Below are 22,300 nucleotides of genomic sequence, written 5' to 3' on the forward strand. Positions count from 1 at the left end.
AAATAAAAAATTTCAAATCGTTGCATATTTGGATGTGAAATACTATTCAAATAAGGATCTGAGGAAATGAATTATGGTATCTATGTTCCCTAATTCCACTTTAATGATATATTCTATCCCTAACAATTTTATAATTGAACTAAGGTGCTTCCATAATCAGCCACTAAGTGGAAAGGTTATGTGAGGTATAAAGGAACTATCAAGAAGGGAAGAAGAACATTTACTAATTCTAGAAAGCAAAGACTAAAATTACCTGGAATAAATTCTAATGTTTGAGTAATAAAAATATTGTAATTTTTATTAAAAGGGCAAAATAAATACTATCCAATTTTATTTTCCTTTACAGAATTTAAAATTATTCAAATACTCGGGTATTTATTACACACAAAAAATGTGATTACTGTAAAAGAGTATGTGGTATAAAATGTTATAAATATCCATAACAAAAAGGCAATGATGGTAGGTATCATCAGAAAGAAACTAACACCATGCAACTGAAACTCCAATGAGAGTATCTGTGGCTGGGGTGACTAAAGAGGGGTCAGTGATGGGCTTACAGAGAGTAAGAGGAGAAAAAGTAATTCTAGGTTTTGGGAACATTGGAAGCAAAGATGTTGGGAAGAAAAGTTTGGGGCATATTTGTAAACAGCTGAGTTTAGCTGGAGCCCAAAGGGAAGACTGCTGGCAATGGGAGATACAACTAGAAAACAGACTGGGACCAGACGGAGAAAAACCTTGGAGTTCAGATGGTTCATCCTTGATCAAGTCAGTGTGACTAGATCAAAACCAATATCCTAAGTCTCACTCAAATGTAAAGTGAAATATTACCTCCATTTTTGCATTAGACCAGCGTGGCACTTCAACTACCATGTGGAACACATCCTGAAAAAACAGAAATAGTGAGATGGTCACAGGAGCCAATTTGTTCTTTGAGGGAGCATGCACTATTTCTTCCAAAGTCAAACTGTTCATTGTATCAGATCTTTGAAGTCAATTGGATTTTCAACAAAATGCATCCAAAAAAAAAAAAAAAAGAGAGAATGACGAAGAAATAATGCAATTATAGGAAAATATTCATTATAGAATCAAGGTGGTCAGTATATGATTGCTTACTGTATAGTTCTTCTTAATTTTTATTTACTTCTAAATTTTTTGTAGAGACAAGGTCTTACTATGTTGCCCAGGCTGGTCTCAAACTCCTGGCCTCAAGTGATCCTCCTGCCTCTACCTCCCAAAGTGCTGGGATCACAGGTGTGAGCCATCCCACCCAGCCAACTTACTATAGAAATCTTTTAACTTTTCTGTATGCTTTAAGTGTTTCAGAATAAAAATTGACAGTGGAAAGAATGTTCCTAGGAAGGAAACAGTTCTTAAATAAACATAACAGAACCTGTATCTCTGAAGAAGAGCATCTTCAAAACACTCTCCAAAGGCCAGTGTTATTTCCTTCAGAGACACTGCAATTGCTCAAAATGTTTTCAGAGCTTCCATTTCAGAGATGGTTTAGAAGACAAACCCCAAGTCAGCCTAATTACTTGATCATACTTTAGTTTATAAGGCGAACCCCCGTCAGCCTAATTACTTGGTCATACTTTAGTTTTAGCATCAAACAAAACTCATCAGCTTCATTATCCATATTATTCTCCCAATTTGGCTGTTTTTAGAAAGAAAGCCCCCCTCAAAATGACTTTGACTTTGAAGATAGGAGAATATGCTCTAAAAATATTTTAATCAATGACAGTTCTATTGTAATTGGCTTATAGCCTTAAATTGACTACTATAAAATGGATATATTCAGGAAGTAAATTCCCAGATGTGCAGTTTAAAAACATAATGAAAAACAAACCATACTTTGCCAACCCATTTCGCACATTGGAGTTAAATATGGCATAGGTTCTTTAAACTTGAGCTTTAATTATTCAGAATACTATTTTTTTTCAAGGAATAGAACTTTAACTGCAGTTTTTCAGTTTTCAGCCTCTAAAAAGGGCACAGATGAAGCTAAATCTGTAATAACTGTTTTCTGTCACCCAGGCTGGAGTGCAGTGGCATAATCTTGGCTCATTGCAACCTCCACCTCCTGGGTTCAAGTGATTCTCCTGTCTCAGCCTCCCAAGTAGCTGGGATTACACAGGGGCGTGCCACTACACCTGGCTAATTTTTGTATTTTTAGTAGAGATGGAATTTTGCGATGTTGGCAGACTGGTCTCAAACTCCTGACCTCAGGTGATCCACCTGCCTCGGCCTCCCAAAGTGCTGGGATTATAGGTGTGAGCCACCGCACCTGGCCTGCAGTTATGCTTATAAAATGTTCTTTTTTCTTTTTTTTTTTTTTGAGACAGGGTCTCACTGCCACCCAGGCTGGAGTGCAGTGGCATGAGCTTGACTCACTGAAGCCTCGACCACCCTGGCTCAAGCAATCTTCCCATCTCAGCCTCCTGAGTAGCTGGAGCTACAGGTGCACGCCACCACATCCAGCTAAGATAGATAGATAGATAAAAGATAGAGAAACATATATATATAAATTTTTTTTTGGTAGAGATGGAGTTTTGCCATGTTACCCAGACTGGTAAAGTACATTTTAAGAACTTAACTTAAAATGAAAATCACTTGGTTACACCACTCTTTAGAATTACTTCTTTGCTACTTTCCATCAAAACACGGGAACTGATAAGCCACAAGGGAGTAAGTCAAAGGTTTCAAGTTAATAATTACCTTGCTGGTACCAAGCGGAAAAACTACACTGATTTCAATTCAAAAGTGTAAAACTTCTGTCATTTTAAGTTCCTGCTGAAACCATGGAAGACTAAAGCATCCATGGGTTTCTGTACCAAGCCTCCTGACACCTCACCTACCCAGTACAACATAAAAACCAAAAGAATGGAGATATTACTTAAATCTAGGATTGAAGAAACTGCTCTATCCCTGTATCCCTCTAAAATAACTAGATGGTTTAGAAAATGTAACCCTGATTGTTCATCCTGGGTAGAAAACCTCAGAACCAATCTTTGACTACATTTCACCTTGCCCACTAAGTTTTCAAGAGTTTTGTCCACTTTGCAGGCGTAAAAATGAGATCTGTAGGTCTGTGAAAAGAAAAGTCAGGGCTTTTGGTTTTCAGTAGCAGTACCCTAAAGATTCACAAGATGGAGCTGTTATGACATGAAAGATCAACTGAAGAGCTCGCCAAGATTAGCTGTTAATTTTGTTAAAACGCCACCAGGCCAGGCGTGGTGGCACACGCCTGTAATCCCAGCACTTTGGAAGGCCGAGGCGAGTGGATCACCTGAGGTAGCGAGTTCAAGACCAGCCTGACCAACATGAAGAAACCCTGTCTCTACTAAAAATATAAAAATTAGCCGGTCATAATGAGGCATTCCTGTAATCCCAGTTACTTGGGAAGGCTGAGGCAGGAGAATTGCTTGAACCTGGGAAGTGGAGGTTGCGGTGAGCCGAGATCGCCCCATTGTACTCCACCTTGGGCAACAAGAGCGAAACTCCGTCTCAAAAAAAAAAAAAAAAAAAAAAAGCCACCAAATGAATACATTGCTTCAAGAAAGATATAGCAAATAGAGCTGAAATAACTAATTCAAAGTTTAGAAACTATATTGAATTGAACACTTTAATAGCATTAAATGACAAATATGTATAGACTCTCAAAACAGTATTACCTAATAACATAAATCTACATAATTAATGGGAAGGAAAAAAATAACAAGGAAGAAAACATCCTTCAGAAAATGGTGAGAGAATTCTACAGCGAACAAAAGCCTGAAGGTCTGGTGCTTTTTAGAAATATAGCTGGGTGAGGCCAGGCGTGGTGGCTCACACCTATAATCCCAGCACTTTGGGAGGCCAAGGTGGGTGGATCACGTGGTCAGGAGATCGAGACCATCCTGGCTAACACGGTGAAAACTCATCTCCACTAAAAATGCAAAAAAAATTAGCCAAGCGTAGTGGCGGGCGCCTGTAGTCCCAGCTACTCGGGAGGCTGAGGCAGGAGAACGGTGTGAACCTGGGAGGCAGAGGTTGCAGTGAACCGAGATCACACCACTGCACTCCAGCCTGGGCAACAGAGTAAGACTCCATCTCAAAAGAAAAAAAAAAAAAAAAAAAGAAGAAGAAATTAGCTGGGCAAAAACAGCAGGGAGTACCTGCAAAAGCCAGAGTCAATTCATTGATTTTTTCCAACAAATATTTTTTGTGGACCACCAGGATGTGCCAGGTACTTTTCCAGGCTCTGAAGACTAGCAATGAACAAAATAAAAGTTATTTTAACTCCCAAAGCGTTGGATTTCCAAATCAGATACTTCCTGCTGGTAGCATTGGTGGTGGTTCAGGGGTAGAATTCTCGCCTGCTAAATCAGGTACTCCAGCTTGTAGGCCTCATGCTACAACTTGGGGTGAGTGACTCATCTGTAAAAATCAATGTTTAGCACATTTTCAAATTCATGTAGATGCTGTAGTAATACTTGTCTCAGCCAGGCGTGGCAACTCATGCCTATAATCTTAGCACTTTGGGAGGCAGAGGCAGGAGGACTGCCTGAGGTCAAGAGTTCAAGACCAACCTGACTAACATAGCAAGACCCGTCTCTTAAAAAAAAATTTAAAAAGACAGAAGGACGAGGTCTCACTCTGTCACCCAGACTGGAGTACAGTGATGCAATCATAGCTCACTACAGCCTCCAACTCCTAGTCTCAAGCAATCCTCCTGCCTCAGCCTCCTGAGTAGCTGGGCCTACAGGTGTGCACCACCACACCTGGCTAATTGTTTTTTAATTATGTTTTTGGAGATGAAGTCAGGATATGTCTCTAATTCCTAGCCTCAAGCGATCTTCCCGTCTATGCCTCCCTAGTAGCTGGAATTACAGGCGCAAGCCATCCTGCCCAGCTCTATACTTATAAGGAGGGGGTGTCCCACATACTTCGGCAGGAATTACTGCTAAAGAACAACTTTCTTCTAGACATCCTGGCTAATAATTCAGAGTTGCCACTAGGTGAACAACAGTGATATTTAGGATTTTTCAGGGCAACTGATATGAGAAATTCAATGAATTTTATAGCAACTCTGTTGCTATAAAAACTATACTGTTTTTATGCGTTTTAATGATTCCAGTATTCATGCACTTAAAAAATAGCGATTTTAAGAAATTTAGTACTACTCAGTTACAAATTCATTCCTTCTTCTTTAATCCCAACTGGTTTCAACTGTTACTTAGCTGGATCTTGGATTTACTATCTTGTTACCCCCATTGTTAGGACTTCCCAGAATGCATCCTCCAATCCTACCATGCTTTGGAGTCTCAGTCATTGGTCTGGCATCAGAGCTCTCAGCTCTGTTAACAGCTTCAGAAAAGAAGGAAGTTAAGTCTCCCTAAAGGGATGATTTTGGTAAACCCAATAATTACCTTGCTGATAAACCAGTGGGGGATATGGGAAAAGGCAAACTATAACTTTAGCTCTGACTTCCCAAAGTCAGAAATATAACTGTCTATTTCAGGCCAGGTATGGTGGCTTGTGCCTGTAAACCCAGCACTTTGGGAGGCTGAGGCAGGAGGATCGCTTGAGGCCAGGAGTTCAAGACCAGTCTGAGCAACATTGATTCTGTCTCTACAAAAAAATAAAAGTCTATTTTACTTCCCAGATTTATAATCATTTTATCAAGTAGTCAAGATGTTACAACAAAATGTTAAAGATGTCCAGATTCTAAGGAAATTGGCAACTCAACAAGTCTACATTGTATCACTCCATTAATCAAAAAGATTTAAAATAAAAATGTTTCAGGAATAGAAGAAATATCTCCTATATCTTGGTTAGGCTTATAACTTCACTAATTAAACAGGAATATTAATTACAGTAATATGGTGAGGGCCAGTCTCATCTCCAAACTGGTTAGAGTCTTGTGGACCAAGTCAGTAGTCTGACAAGTCATTTACTAATGAACAGGCTATGGCCATTTGGTAGGCTGTTATTACTAATGCAGTTAAGTATATATTTAGGGAACATGCTCTTAATTTAATTACATCTCATCTTTAAATCTTAGCAGTTAAGTTCAATGTGTCCTTATTGAGACTTATTTCTTATTTATTTATTTTATTTTATTTTTTGAGACAGAGTTTCGCTCTTGTTGCCCAGGCTGGAATGCAATGGTGCAATCTTGGCTCACCGCAACCTCAGTCTCCTGGGTTCAAGCGATTCTCCTGCCTCAGCCTCCCGAGTAGCTAGGATTACAGGCATGCACCACCACACCCAGCTAATTTGGGTATTTTTAGTAGAGATGGGGTTTCTCCATGTTGGTCAAGCTGGTCTCAAACTCCCGACCTCAGGTGATCCGCCCACCTCGGCCTCCCAAACTGTTGGGATTACAGGCATGAGCCACCGCGCCCGGCATTGGGACTTATTTCTAACCCTGGATTTGGTAAATTCGATGAACTATACTACAGAATTACACCAAGTGGCTGATATTAGCATTTTCAAGTTGACTCATTGTGTGTTTCTCTAGATAACTTCAGAAATCTAGCAAATACCAGGCTTAGAAAGAAACACAAAAATCACCCTCTGGTACCACCACTCTTATTTATTTATTTATTTTGAGACAGAGTCTCACGTGTCACCCAGGCTGAAGTGCAGTGGCACGATCTCAGCTCACTGCAACCTGTGTCTCCAGGGCTCAAGTGATCCTCCTACCTCAGCCCTTCTGGACCACAGGCACCTGCCACCACACCCAGCTAAATTTTTTTTTTCTCTTTTTTTGTGGTAAAGACAGGGTTTCACCATGTTGCTGAGGCTGGTCTTGAACTCCTGAGCTCAAGCAATTCATCTACCTAGGCCCCCCCAGAGTGCTAGAATTATAGGCATGAGTCACGGCACCTAGCCCACCCCCCGTTTTTAAATCTTTATTGTTTTGCAATAAAATTTGGAGAAAAAACAGTAGCGGTAGAGAGAATTTTCTTCTAAATTTATCTAGAGAATAAACATACAGCAAGAAGCTAATCCAAACCAAGCTTTCCTTTTTTTTTTTTTTTTTTAAACTTCTAGACTAGTTTTGGAGTATAAAATCCCTATCAGAAGAACTCATGTAGTTAAAAGAAAATGTTCCATCCCCATAAAGAAGCTTTCGAAAAGGTATACCAGATTTCATCATTTCCAACAATACTTTACCTTATTCACTGCTCACCAAATGACAATGGCTCTTAACTCTATTCTGGCTGTAAAGTTGGTAATATGATTCTAGAAGGATATACTCTAATTTGTTAAAAGTATATGGATACCTGAAATACTTCATCAACAGTGACAGAAGTCTATTTGAGAAGCTATCAGAAAGAAATATGATGACCGAAGTTCACACTGTTGTGCCCCTTATTCACTTAGAATTGTGACTTAGTAAAGAAAGACATGACTTACACCAACCCAAAAAACATTTGCTCAAAAAATTGTGTTAAGATTCCAAGGGAGATCATTAACTTATTAAAGAAATCAAAACACATACACACAAAACTTTTAGAAATACTCATTTGTTTTCCAGTTACATAGATCTTCTACTCATTGCAGCTCAAATAAATGCCTGTATTTGCTACTACACACTACCATATGTACCTACACAGAGCAATAACTTAATTTGTCATGTCATAATTAAGAATAAGCTGCTGGCTGGATGTGGTAGCTCACGCCTGTAATCCCGCACTTTGGGAGCTGAGGTGGGTGGATTGTTTGAGCTCAGGAGTTCAGGACCAGTGAAAGTCTATCTCTACCAATACAAAAAAACTAGCCAGGTACAGTGGTGTGCACCTGTAGTCCCAGCTACCCAGGAGGTTGAGGTGGGAGGATTGCTCGAGCCCAGGAGGTGGAGGCTGCAGTGAGCCAAGATCACACCACTGCATTCCAGCCTGGGTAACAGAGTGAGACCCTGTCTTAAAAAAAAAAAAAAAGGGTGGGGGGAAGACAAAGCTGCTATTTTTGCTATTTTTTCTTTTCAGATAAGCTTTATGATGACTACATTTTGAAAACAGATATTCTAAGCATAATCTGTTTATTTTAATGTCTTTATAATATCAAGCACAAGGGTCTGCATTTCCAGTTGTCAAACTTTTCTGTTTTGCAATGACTAACAATTTTGGCCATGGAAACGTTCCCAAGAAAAATGCATTTATGCCAAATTGTAGATAATATTCTTTTAAGTTTCTGAAGCATCAATCTGTTTGATTAGAGGCTTGACTTTCTTTCAGAAGGGAAAAAAAGAAACACATATTCCATATTTATACATGCTTCTATATGCTCCCAACAATCACCTGAAAAAAACAGAACCCTACATTGTCAGAATTAGAATTTAACATGAAAGTTTAAGATACAGAATAGAAAAATATCTGATTTCCAAAACTAAAAAATCAGGTCATGATATTTGAGCACTTTAAGATTTACAGAAAGCTTTTATCTACCCAGTGTTTCATACTGTTTATTACCATGCTTTGGAAAATTTCTGGTATCTCAGAAGTTTTATGTTAGAAGATACTCTGAGCTATAGGTGCTTTTATATTTGATCCTAAAATTGATCCAGAGCAAAGGACATCCCTGCAATTTAAAAATATCCAGTGAGCCCTTGCCTTTACCTTCTCTACCCACTGGATTTGGAAATAATCAAAGAAGGGTACCTGAGTCAAAAGATTTTCCAAAACTGGCTGGACTGATTACCTAACGGCATATGCCGAACTGAATAGCTACATTAAAAGGTCCAGATATGGGTTTGGGCACAGTGGCTCACGCCTGCAACCCCAGCACTTTCGGAGGCTGAGGTGGGCAGATCGCTTAAACCCAGGAGTTTGAGACCAGCCTGGGCAACATAGGGAAACTCCATCTCTACAAAAAAATAGAAAAATTAGCTGGGCGTGGTGGTATGTGCCTGTGGTCCCAGCTATTCAGGAGGCTGGGGCAGGAGGATCACTTGTGCCTGGGAGGTATAAGCTGCAGTAAGCCACGATCATGCCACTGCACTCCAGCCTAGGTGACAAAGTGAGACCCTGTCTCAAAAAAAAAAAAAAAAAAAGGTCTGATATGGATATGAGTCCTTGGACATTTTTCCTTAGTGGAACTGAGTGAGCCATGTTAAAGGTACATGCTCACTTGATCATGACATTCCCTCATTATCATCCCTCAGACGACTGACCACATTAGGAACAAAGTCCAAGGCCAAGCTCATTAAGAATGTATTCATGTAAAATTAATCACAATGGATTTTTTTATAAAAAAGAAAGAAAATCACACTCTAACGAATCAAGTTAATCAGATTTTTTTTAAGGCTATAATCCAAAATGATGTCTACCACACCTTTATTTGTGTTTTAAACAAGTAACTTCCTTAAAAACAAAACAAAAGAATTCTTTCTGGCCTGTCAGACAGGAAGGCTCCTGCCCAAGGTCCACTGAGGTCTAGACCACTGGTAAAATCCAGAGTCATAAGAGCCTGTGCTTTTGAGCTGGGACAGGGCAGGCCAAGGGCAGAGTCTTCATTTGAGTAATCCACTTTATAGACACAACCAGTCCCTTATAAGACTTCAGTGTCCCTAAGTAATCTAAGTGAACACATTTAACAGGACACCAAAATGTAGCTTGTTTCCTATTCTGGAGTAACTTGAAGCAGCAATAAGAGTAGGTACCAAAACATCTATGATCATTCTGGTCCTTGGTAGGAATACAATCACTTATGAACACTGGGAAAACAGCTCTATGTCAAGAAAATGTTTTCTTCCTGTAGCACACCTGTATGCCAGGGTATTATCAATAAACTTAGGGTCATCATTTTATACCTCTTCATTGCTCAAAATGGTCTGAGATGCTACAGTATGGTATACATACTGTAATACAACAAGCAGATAATTCAAGCCAACCCAATGGGGCCAATTGAAGAGGGAAGGATTCTGCAGTTTATATAAACTCCCAGGAAATCAGATGTAACAAATTCAAGTTTCTGAATAAATACAACGCTGATACTCCCACAGGAAAAACACATGCCAATTAGAGGTCCCTCCTGTATTTGTGGCACATAATTGGCCTGGGGCTGTTTGCTCCATTGCCTCCAATTGGAGTCTTACCCAGGAAGGCTCCTTGGAAGCAATGCAAAATTTGGAATTTCTGGCAGTACAGAACTACAGCAAACTTCCTGGTAGAAGTGCAATGAATTTGTCTATCTAATAGTCACGCCCAGAAAAACAGTAAGACAGCACACACAAGAACAAAATTACTATTATTCCAGACGTGCATTGCAAAGTGATGTTCACGTGTGTTGTGTATTGACATCTAGCTAAGGAAGGTCAATAACCTATGTAATTCTTACAACTCAAAAACCTTTGTACTCAATGTGAATCAAACTTCCGTACTGAAGGAAAAAAATTGAAAGGTAGAAAAAGAAAAAGATATTTGTCCTTGTGTCAAGTTGCTAAATACAGTACAAACTACTTCCATTGGAAAGGAGGCTAAGAAGAGATGGGTTTTTTTAAAATGACTGTTTAAAGTTGTACTTATAACACATGTTCTTTGTAAAAAGATTAGACAATATAAGAAGACAAAAATGAAAATAAAACCAAGAGTCATGGGCAGTCCTATGAATCATAAATATTTTGATATATATTTTTATTGTTATTTATTTTCCTGAGACAGGGTCTTGCTATGTTGCCCAGTCTGGTCTCAAACTCCTGGGCTCAACTGGTCCTCCCAGCACAGCCTCCTAAGTGGGATTACAATTGCCCAACACCCAGCTATTCTGGTGTATACAGTTGTAGACTTTTTTCCCCCTAGAAAAGTAAAGATTTTTACCAATTTGTGGTAAACCTACCAATCTGTGCTACAGTTAGGTTTCTTCTCACTGGTATATACAGGAACAGCTATTTCCTTTTAGAAGTCTGTGTGCCTACCTTTATTAACTCTATCTTAACTGTGCAAATCTTAACTGTACTAGCCTATTACTAAATTTTCCTATACTCATTGAATAATCTAGTTTATTTTTACTATTTCATAAAGTTCCCACAGTCAAAATTCTGTGCTGGCTACCTGGTTTATTTTAGAACCAGTAATGAAGTATTGCGACTTTAGTTCCAAATACACATATAAAAAGGACTAATGTAATTTTTTCTTTTTTTTTTTTTTTTATCAAGACAGATTAAATACTTTTGCTTTTATGCCTCCTCTCGTTCCCCAAGTTATATTTGCTTCTTTAACTAAATAATCTAGTTTTAAGACTAACTTCTTATTTAGTCAATGGTCTTTTTTTTGAGACAGGGTCTCACTCTGTCACCCAGCTGGAGTACAGTGGTGGCATCTCAGCTCACTGCAACCTCTGCCTCCCAGGCACAAACGATCCTCTCACCTCAGCCTTCCAAGTAGCTGAGACTACAGGTACATGCCACCACGCCTGGCTAATTTTTGTATTTTTTGTAGAGACAGGGTTTCACCATGTTGACAGGCTGTTCTTGAACTTCTGGCCTCTACCCGCCTAAGCCTCCCAAAGTGCTGGGATTATAGGAATGAGCCACCACGCCCAGTCTAATCAACCGACCTTTAACTCACAGCACAGCGAGGCATTTTAAGCACTTGTTGAGAGACATATAAGAAAATTCATATGTAGAACTAGTTGATCTGAGTAAACAGACTGTGTCCAAAAGACAAGGATGCCTTACCTTATCTGCATAAATTGGAATATCATGAAATGGAGATATATATTGTCCTTTCTCATTTTCTGCAAAATAAATTAGAAAAAGTTATTACTGTAATTAATTGTAGTGCTAAATGCACATAGTACACATTTTTTTTTCTGAGACAGGGTCTCTTACTCTGTCACCCAGGAGGGTGTACAATGGTGTGATCTTGGCTCACTGCTACCTCTGCTTCCCTCTTGAAGGCTCAAGTGATCCTCCAGCCTCAGCCTCCTGAGTAGCTGGAGTAGCTGGAACTACAGGCATGAGCCACTACGCCTGCATAATTTTTGTATCTTTTGTAGGGAGGTCGTGTTGCCATGTTCCCCAGGCTGGTCTCCAACTCCTGAGCTCAAAGCAGTCTGTCCACCTCGGCCTCCCAAAGGGCCGGAATTACAGGGGTGAGCCACTGCACCCGACCAATACACATTTTTTTTTTTTTTTTTGCAACAATTCATCTTTATTTCTTATTTTCCTCTGGGCGTGCAGAATCTGATATATTTCACCCCAGGTATATTTGGGATAGTTGGCTCTTCACTGGGTCAGGATGGCTGGGTGCCTTCTCCCCTGGCACGGTTCTCTTCTCTGCAGGGTGAAGGGCAGGGACCTTAGTAGAACCTCGCAATGCCAGCCACAGTGGCAGACCCAGTGGAGCCCAGGATGAATTTGGTCAACCCGGAGAGTCCAGTTCCTCCCAGTGACTGCAGAGTGGCCACAAGGCTGCCCGGGGCAACTCCACCCCCATTGGCAATGGCTGCTGCGGACATCCTCTTGGCTGCTATGGAGGACGAGGTGATTCCCGTCGCAGTGAAGCCCATGGCACTGAGCACCATGGGCACAGCCTCCACGGCCACAACTCCTCCAATCACGACTACTGTAGCAATCCTCGTCAGGGGCAAGACTACGGCACAGCTAGAGGCCACCCTGGCCACTTTGGCCACACCGGTCACTGCTGATGAGGTGAAAGCTGAGGCCACCATGCCTGCTGGGGTTAATTCCCTGGCCCAGAGAAGGAGAGTTCCTGAGAATGTGAAGCTGACCCCACCATCTTAAGCTCGGATGTGTTCCACCAGTACATATTTTTAAACCAAGATATTATTCTCACACTAAGCTGGGCGCAGTGGCTCACGCCTGTAATCCCAGCACTCTGGGAGGCCGAGGCGGGCGGATCATGAGGTCAGGAGTTCAAGACCAGCCTGACCAAAATGGTGAAACCCCGTCTCTACTAAAAATACAAAAATTAGCCAGGCGTGGTGGCAAGTGCCTGTAATCCCAGCTACTGGGGAGGCTGAGGCAGGAGAATCACTTGAACCCGGGAGGCTGAAGTTGCAGTGAACCGAGATCACGCCACTGCACTCCCGTCTGGGCAACAGATCGAGACTTTGTTTCAAAACACAAACAATAAAACATAAAAGTCCTTTTAGGGTCAATTGTGACTTTGCAGTCTGTCCAGTCCTCTATCAGTTTTAGAGAAATTGACAAATGTAATATTATAAAGCTAAAAAAAAGTTTATTTCTATTAAAGAAGGATAAAGCACTTAAAATTTGATAACTATATAGTGGGTTCTAATTATTAGTATTTCTTTTTTTTTTTTTTTTTGAGAGGGAGTCTCGCTCTGTCGCCCAGGCTGGGATGCAGTGGCCGGATCTCAGCTCACTGCAAGCTCCGCCTCCCGGGTTTACGCCATTCTCCTGCCTCAGCCTCCCAAGTAGCTGGGACTACAGGCGCCCGCCACCTCGCCCGGCTAGTTATTTTTTGTATTTTTTAGTTGAGATGGGGTTTCACCTTGTTAGCCAGGATGGTCTCGATCTCCTGACCTCGTGATCCGCCCGTCTCGGCCTCCCAAAGTGCTGGGATTACAGGCTTGAGCCACCGCGCCCGGCCTAGTATTTCTTAAGTTCCAGAGAGTTCCACTTGACAAAAACAGTTACTTCAGCTAGTGCCAAATTCTAGAAGTAGCTTTGGTCTCCCATAACGGAAGATATATATAACATATATATTATATATAGAGAGAGAAAATATTAATTGCAAATAACCTAAGTAAAAGCAGTGTATTTATTCTGCATATATAGCTTGAAGATCCACCCCTCACCTTCAAACCAGTCACCTCTGTAAGCCCTTCCTACAGAGAAATTCTGGAGCCAACACTATTTCCAGAAAAATAGTTCCATGAATTATTAGTCAAAAGTTACTGCACTGCCCTTGTTGCTTAATTGCAAAATTAAATAAAATGGGGGGGGGGGTAGTTCTCACGCTCCCTGGATTTTATCTGATAGTTAACCTTCGGCTAGATGTTTGCTTTACGGTTCACTTTCCTTTTCCTCCCGCACCAGGCTACTTTTTGCTAGGAGCTTTGTTCCTTCAATGCCTATTCCCATTCGTCCCCTCTACTCCCCGCTTCCCTGTCCTTCATACACCAACTCAGAGTTCGAGGCACCTGCCCATTTCCTTCCAAATAAAACTGTAAAGAGATTAAAATAGAAGCGCTTGTGGTGACACATTTACGAACGCCTCCGTTATCGCCCATAATCTACTCCTAGTAGATGGGGGTGGGGGCAGTAAGAGGATAAAGAGAAACCCCAAGTAGCTTTCCTCCACCTACAAGGCCAAAAAAAAGGTGGTGCCCTAAGGAGCGTGGAGGGCGCCAGCCTGCAGCCTCCCGGTTTCCCCGTGCAGCCCTAGGTACAGGACCCGGGGTAGGTACCCCCTAGACGCCGAATCCTGCAAAGGTAAAAACTTGGCACTTTCTCAGTCATTCTTCCAGATTGACGTCATCTGTTTGATTTGAGAGGAATAGCTTTCTGTTTCATAAGGATTCCCAGCATCGGCGCTGAGGGAACACAGGCGGCGGAGAGGCAGGAGCGCTACCGGGACCCCGGAGGACCGGTCCAGCGCCTTCACAGAGGCTCCCGATCCGGGCCTCAGTTTCCCCTTCTGTAAAATGAGGGGGTGGACTTGGCTCCGCTCAGCGCCCATAATCTGAGCTACGGCGGCGGAATTAAGGTCTTTAGGAAGTCACTGCCCCCCCTCGGAGTCGCCGTTCCTCCAAACTGAGCAATCCTCTTACGGGGATTATGCTACCTCCAGGCACCTTTCTAGAGTGGGTCTGTGATTTCCTTTTCCCATCAGACCCTGTCCGAGTCGGACACATGCAAAACTAGCTGGGCCCAGGTTCGGGTACCCCGGGGCGTGAGAAAGGGACCATCGCCGTTCAGCGGGGAGGGATGGCCGGAGGCGACCCCCGCTGCCCCGACCGGCGGCGGCAAGTGTGCAATGTGAGGGCCGGCCAGGCCCCACAGCGCGTCGGAGACTTGGGGCCAAAGGCGGGCCGCACCCTCCCGAGGAGGTGAGGCCCGGGAATGAATGGGCGGACGGGCGCGGAGGGGCCGGGGGCCGCAGACACTCACTGAGGAATACTCGGTACTCCAGGGAGAAGGGAGCGGCGCGCTCCTCGGTACTGAAGCCGCTCATGGTGCCGGAGTCCAGCCGCCGCAGCTGCCACAGAGCCACCAGCCCGCACGCGGCGCCGACAGACAAGCAGACAGCCCCGCGCCTGCGCACTACGAGTACTGGCCGGGTGGGCGGGGCGGGGAGCGCCTTTAACACTGCTCCGCTAGCGTTCCCAGCCCCGCCGGGCCAACCCCGTGCGCAGGCGCACTCCGCACTCCCGAGCCCCGCCCCTCGGGCCCAGCCTCTGCGTTGGCAGCCGGGGATCAGAGCCTGGGCCACGTGGCTGCCGCCGGCGCTGGCTCTATTCCTTCGGCCTTGGGCTCTGACCCGGGAGGGCAAATGCGCAGGCCCTAAGCTTGGACTGGCTAGGAGTTGACCGCCGACCACGCACACAGGGAACTCACCTTTGATTCTCACACACTCCTCCCCGCAGACCTATTCCTTATCTCAAAAGGCGTTGATAAGTCATCTGCTTCCCCAGACAGGCCCTGCTTGCGGTCTTAAAGGTGAGAATTTTTCTGATCCGTCTTAACAAAGTTGAGCCGTATTACCGACACCCCTAGTGGCTACCAGTAAGGTACTCGCTCCTCCACTTTCTATAACCTCTCTGACTCCGTTGCTTATCTGGGAAGTGAAGATAGTAATAGTAACTATTTCATGAGTTACTGGGATGATTACCCGAGTTAATACACTTCAAAGGCTTGGAGCAGAGCCTGGGTCTTTGTAAACACTCTGGAAGTTGTTACTGTCACCCTCCCCAGGGGGTAGATTTACTACCCCCTTTCCCCTACCCGCCCCCCCCCCCCCACCACCTTACTTAACCCATCTGGGTCCCCAGGGGCCTCAGATGGAAGCATTGGGAAGGTCCAGGCGTGAGCTAGAGTCGCGGGAAGGATTGCTCTTAGGGATAGGCTCCTCTGAGCTTGTTTTCCTGTTTATATTTCATCATGTCAGGCCAGACCCCAAAAACTAAAGTCTGATAGAGGCAATGGGCAAATATTTGCATCACTTACCTACCTCCCCAGGCATACATGTTAAAGAAAAAAAGTATATCCAAAATCCTCAATTTAATTAGGAAATTATTATTTACATTTCAAAGAATGCCTAGTTTTATTTGTTAAAAAATTTTCATGGCCAGGATTTATTTAAATAACTGTTTTTCTAGAGCATTAAAGATAATGTGTCTTAAGGACATTTTGAATTAAACTCTTCTTTTCAAAACAATGTCTACTGTAAAAAATGAATATGAAATGAAAACCTAATAAGATCTCCAGTTAGTTATAGTGTCCCCCCTCCCTTTGTCTCTGTCCAACTCCCAAACCCCACTGACACCCATTAATTTTCAGAAGGCTGTGATTCACTGATTTTTTTGAACATTACACCACACTGTTTTACTGCAGTTAGAACAAAAGGGCAGGAAAAAAAAAACAGTGAAGCAATAGTTTAGTCACTAATTAGAGTCAAGGCCAGGCATGGTGACTTACGCTTTCAATCCCAGTGCTTTGGGAGGCCGAGGTGGACAGATTACCTAAGGTCAGGAGTTCGAAACCAGCCTGACCAACACAGTGAAATCCTGTCCCTAATAAAAATACAAAAAATAGCTGGGCGTGGTGGCATGCGCCTGTAACCCAACTACTCGGGAGACTGAGGCAGGAGAACACTTGATCCCAGGAGGCGGAGGTTGCAGTGAGCTGAGATCATGCCAGTGCATTCCAGCGTGGGTGACAGAGCGAGACTCTGTTTCAAAAAAGAACAAAAAAGTAGGATCAAGTTCAGAGAATATTTTAAGGGGGATGCTCTTTTGATTGGACTGCTCTATCACTTTTCTGCCTTTGAGCAGATGGAACCAATTTTCTTGGAAATACCCAGACTCTCATCTGTGACTGACTTAAGAAGACAGCAGTGATGCAATAATAATGTTCTACATACACTTTCCCTTTGCCTCCTGCCAGCTCACAGCAAGCTAATAAAGTCTCACTGACCTCCGAACTTGCACACTGGCTCTTGTTTCATCGAGTGTATTCAGAGAGCCAGTCAGTACCAGCTCTGGTAAAACACCCAGCCGTGGTGCATTGTAACTTTCCTTTGCAGTCAAGTGTAGTGAGCCCATAGGCCCAAAAGGACCTTGGTCTACTATGTCTCCCTAGGGCCTAGCACAGTACACAGCCTAGAGTAGATGTTTACTGAATCTTTGCTGGACAAATGGATAGAGGAATTAATGAAAAGGTGAAGAATACCTTCTTAAGTACATTAGTTTGACAAAGAAGGAGTCCATCTCTTCTCAAATATTATCTTTCTCAGTGACCAAATCTAGTGGCACTTTCCAGTCCATATCCTGTCCCCTTTGCTCTGGGTGACCCTATTGGGTGTCTCTAATTTCCTTCTTTGGCTTGCAACTACACTCTCTTTTTTTTTTTTTTTTTTTCTTTTTTGAGACAGAGTCTCACTCTGTCACCCAAGCTAGAGTACAGTGGTGTGATTTCGGCTCACTGCAACCTCTACCTCTTAGGTTCAAGTGATTCTTGTACCTCAGCCTCCTGAGTAGCTGGGATCACAGGCATGCACCACCACGCCTGGCTAATTGTAGTATTTTTATTAGAGATGGGGTTTTGTCATGTTGGCCAGGCTAGCCTCGAACTCCTGGCCTCAAATGATTTGCCCATCTCAGCCTCCCAGAATGTTGGGATTACAGGTGTGAGCCACAGTGCCAGGCCATGACTGCATTCTCTTTTCGTGTTCTTCCTACTTTTTTTTTTTTTTTTTTTTTGAGACACAGTCTTGCCTTGTCACCCAGGCTGGAGTGCAATGGCACGATCTCGGCTCACTGCAACCTCTGCCTCCCGGGTTCAAGCAATTCTCCCGCCTCAGCCTCCCGAGTAGCTGGGATTACAGGGGTGTGCCAACACGCCCGGCTAATTTTTGGTACCTTTAGTAGAGATGGGGTTTCACCATGTTGGCCAGACTGGTCTCAAAATCCTGACCTCATGATCCGCCTGCCTCGGCCTCCCAAAGTGCTGGGATTACAGGCGTGAGCCACCATGCCTGGCCTGTTCCTACTTCTTTGCTACTCATTTCTCATTCTCCCTCTCAGTCTTCTTCATTTCATCGTCTTAATCATCATTGTCTTTCTTATTTCTCATGTTCTCTCTCTCTCTCTAGAGAGATACTCTCTGTCTAGATTATCTCATGTATATTTTGGTGTCAACTACCAACTAGAAGTCCTATAACATGAAAACTTTCAAATCTATAACTAAGTCTTTTTTTTTTTTTTTTTTTGAGACGGAGTCTCACACTGTCACCCAGGCTGGAGTGCAGTGGCCGGATCTCAGCTCACTGCAAGCTCCGCCTCCCGGGTTTGCACCATTCTCCTGCCTCAGCCTCCCAAGTAGCTGGGACTACAGGCGCCCGCCACTTCGCCCGGCTAGTTTTTGTATTTTTTAGTAGAGACGGGGTTTCATTGTGTTAGCCAGGATGGTCTCGATCTCCTGACCTCGTGATCCGCCCGTCTCGGCCTCCCAAAGTGCTGGGATTACAGGCTTGAGCCACCGCGCCCGGCCACTAAGTCTTTTTTAACACTTGCTGTGGTCATGCTCTGTGATAGGTGGGTAGGGATGTAGCCCTACTAGGCCTTATAGTCAGAACTTAGAGTCTAGAGGACAGACAGACTTCAACAGATAATTATAATCAATTTGGGTGAGTAGAGTGATATAGAAAGTACAGGGCATTACATTATGGGAACAGAAAACCTCTTCAAGGAAGTGACCTGTAACCTGCAATCTGAATGAGATGGGATTAATAAGGTGAAGGGGACAAGGCCAAAGCCAGAAAACGGTTAGGTGAGACTAGGCCAGGCACGGTGGCTCACGCCTGTAATCCCAACACTTTGGGAGGCCGAGGCCAGCAGATCATGAGGTCAGGAGTTTAAGACCAGCCTGACCAACATGGTGAAACCCCGTCTCTATTTTAAAAATACAAAAATAAACTGGACGTGGTGGCGCGCACCTGTAATCCCAGCTACTCAGGAGGCTGAGGCAGGAGAATCTCTTGAACCCAGAAGGTTTGAGATTGCACCACTGCACTGCAGCCTGGCGACAAAGCGAGACTCCATCTCAAAAAAAAAAAAAAAAAAAAAAAACGAGGTGAGACTAGAGAAATAGGGCCAAACGCTAGAAAGCCTTGGAAGGCATTATATGAGGATTGAACTTTCTCCCAAGAGCAATGGGAAACTTAAGAAGGGTTTTTAATGGGAAAATAACATGATCAGAATTGCATTAAGAAAAGGTACTATCAGCAGCTTAGAACTTGGATTGAGGTTTAATAAGACTAGAGGCAGGGAGACCAATGCAGTCCACTGCAGGGCCCCAGATGAAAGATGGTGGTGGTTTCCTGAACTTTGGGTGGCAAAAGAGAAGGCTGATTACAGAGCTGTGTTCAAGGTAGAATCAGTAGAATTATTGATTGAATAGCGTGGAAGAGGAGAGAGGTGGAGATTTGAGGATGAGTCCCAGGTTTCTGGCTACAAGAACTGGTTGAGTTGAATGGTGTGTCATTTACTGAGAGAGTCTGGGTGAAATGGTGGGTATTATACCAAACACTGCTAGCTCCCTACCCAATGGCCATATTACCTTCTCTTTTCTAGCAGAATCCTGATTTTGTTCAAGAGACTGGGTGTGGTGGCTCACGCCTGTAATCCCAGCACTTTAGGAGGCTGAGGAGGACGGATCACCTCAGGTCAGGAGTTCAAGACTAACCTGCCCAACATGGCGAAATCCTGTCTTTACTAAAAATACAAAAATTAGTTGGGCGTGTTGGCACGTGTCTGTAATCCCAGCTACTCAGGAGGCTGAGGCAGGAGAATCGCTTGAACCCAGGAGGCAGAGGTTGCAGTGAGCCGAGATAGAGAGATATATATATACGCCACTGCACTCTAGCCTAGGCAACAAGAGCAAAACCTCTGTCTCAAAAAATACATAAAATAAAATAAAAAGAAGCTACTGTCTTGTGCACACCTTTGCCTCAGGGCAGCCAGCCATTCCTTCATCTTCATGAAGTGAGATTTTTTTTTTTTTTTTTGAGACTGAGTCTCCCTCTATCACCAGGTTGGAGTGCGGTGGTGCGATCTCAGCTCACTGCAACCTCTGCCCTCCTGGGTTCAAGTGATTCTCTTGCCTCAGCCTCCCGAGTAGCTGGGATTACAGGCACTTGCCACCATGCCTGGCTAATTTTTGTATTTTTAGTAGAGACGGGGTTTCACCATGTTGTCCAGGCTGGTCTTGAACTCCTGACCTCTGGTGATCCACCTGCTTTGGCCTCCCAAAGTGCTGGGATTATAGGTGTGAGCCACTGTGCCTGGCCTCCACTTTGATTTTTAAACTTGAAGGGATGCGATGTGGACAGTCCTTAGGTTTCCTAAAGAATACTGAGGAAGTTTTAAAATTACTTTTTGGCTATAGTTAGGCCTTTAGAATATATTAGTAATATATATCTAGAATATAATAGAAATTATTTGTGAAGGTATTTGTTGCAACTTGATTATCCTTAAAGAAAGTCATAATCTAAGATGGCTGGCTCTGTCTTCCTGGAACGCCACTTTTAGCAACATTGTTTATAATTTAGTAAGCGGTCCTCTCCCTTCCTCCCAAGTACTTCATAATGGTTGTGTAAACTGTTAACTGATGTAAGATCAGTCCAAAACAATTTAATCACCCAAAACAATTGAATCGCCTTTTGTGTCCTGGGTAGTCTCTGCTCTCAGTATAGAAATTAGTACTTCAGATGCCTACGGAGTGCATAGGATGTAAACCCAGCCTAGCCTGGGAGTAAATTCAGAAGTGAAGTATACAACCAGTTTTTCTAGTGTGAGAATTTTTAAACAATAAATTTTTTTTTGAGACGGAGTCTCGCTCTGTCACCCAGGCTGGAGTGCAACGGCTCAATCTCGGCTCACTGCATCCTCCGCCTCCCAGGTTCAAGCAATTCTCCTGCCTCAGCTTCCCGAGTAGCTGGGATTACAGGCATGCGCCACCATGCCCAACTAATTTTTGTATTCTTAGTAGAGACAGGGTTTCACCATGTTGACCAGGATGGTCTCAATCTCTTGACCTCGTGACCTGCCCACCTCAGCCTCCCAAAGTGCTGAGATTATAGGCATGAGCCACCACGCCCAGCCAAGGAATGAGTTTTAAATGAGCAAAGACAATCATGACTGCCAGTGACTTTTTTCAGTCATGTAAATGTGATACAGTACTGTCCAATGGGTTGAAGGGAAGGCTGCTAGAGGGTTTCTGGAACATTTTTCCTTTATCTTAAGAAGAGTATAGTTCCACATGCTTGTTTGAAGTCACAGAGATTTGGGAGCTGTTTGTTACAGCAGCATAATCTAGGAAGAGCTGATTAATACAAATGGCTAACAGTGCTGCAGTTTTCTTATGAGATCTCCACCATGAGGAGAGTTTGCCTGGGAACCAAGCTGCCATGCAGAAATCAGCAAAACAGAAAGATGGAAATAACTTGTGTTCTTAAGATATTATTGGCTGGACACAATGGCTCACGCCTGTAATCCCAGCACTTTGGGAGGCCGAGGCAGGCGGATCATGAGATCAGGAGATCGAGATCATCCTGGCTAACACGGTGAAACCCCGTCTCTACTAAAAATACCAAAAAAAAAAAAAAAAAAAAAAAAAAAATTAGCCGGGCATGGTGGCAGGCACCTGTAGTCCCAGCCACTCGGGAGGCTGAGGCAGGATAATGGTGTGAGCCCAGGAGGCAGAACTTGCAGTGAGCTGAGATCACTCCACTGCACTCCAGCCCGAGCGGCAGGGCAAGACCCCATCTCAAAAAAAAATATATATATATATATATTTTTTTTTTTGAGCTACTGATTTAACTAACCCCGAACTACTTTGCCTCTGAACTTCTTGTCTCATTAGATAATAAATTCCTTGCAGTTTAAACCGTTAAATGGAAAGTTTCTATGACTTGAAACCAAAAATGTCTTGGCTAAGGCAGACTGGTAGCTTGAAAAAGGAGCGAAATTCTGACACATGCTACAACAAGAATGTAACTTGAAGACATGAACCTTCGCCATGTTGGCCTGGCTGGTCTCGAACTCCTGGCCTCAAATGATCCACCCACCTCGGCCTCCCAAAGTGCTAGGATTACAGGTGTGA

At 43.3% G+C, this 22,300-nt stretch overlaps 2 protein-coding genes across 2 annotated transcripts in view; both read right to left on the reverse strand.

Annotated features, from left to right (window-relative positions):
• PPA1 (inorganic pyrophosphatase 1) overlaps positions 1 to 15,252 on the reverse strand; it is a 30,053-nt gene extending 14,801 nt beyond the window's left edge. Inside the window, exons 1-3 of the mRNA XM_003903829.3 lie at positions 15,089 to 15,252; positions 11,666 to 11,724; positions 829 to 882 (exon numbers count right to left, since the gene is read on the reverse strand). Coding sequence (XP_003903878.1) covers positions 829 to 882; positions 11,666 to 11,724; positions 15,089 to 15,152 — 177 coding nt within the window. The 5' untranslated portion in view covers positions 15,153 to 15,252. The remainder of the gene's footprint in view (positions 1 to 828; positions 883 to 11,665; positions 11,725 to 15,088) is intronic.
• On the reverse strand, positions 12,089 to 12,840 carry LOC101018827 (interferon alpha-inducible protein 27, mitochondrial-like). The gene has a single exon (XM_031652249.1). The coding sequence runs from the start codon at positions 12,658 to 12,660 to the stop codon at positions 12,289 to 12,291; it is 372 nt and encodes a 123-aa protein (XP_031508109.1). The 5' UTR covers positions 12,661 to 12,840; the 3' UTR covers positions 12,089 to 12,288.
• Positions 15,253 to 22,300: the final 7,048 nt, after the last annotated feature.

The sequence above is a fragment of the Papio anubis genome, chromosome 11 (genome assembly GCF_008728515.1).
Source record: "Papio anubis isolate 15944 chromosome 11, Panubis1.0, whole genome shotgun sequence".
NCBI lineage: Eukaryota > Metazoa > Chordata > Mammalia > Primates > Cercopithecidae > Papio > Papio anubis.

What these genes read in the sequence shown, in the direction of transcription:
- LOC101018827 (XM_031652249.1), bottom strand. Translation starts at nt 12,660, where the DNA reads ATGGTGGCCTCAGCTTTCACCTCATCAGCAGTGACCGGTGTGGCCAAA.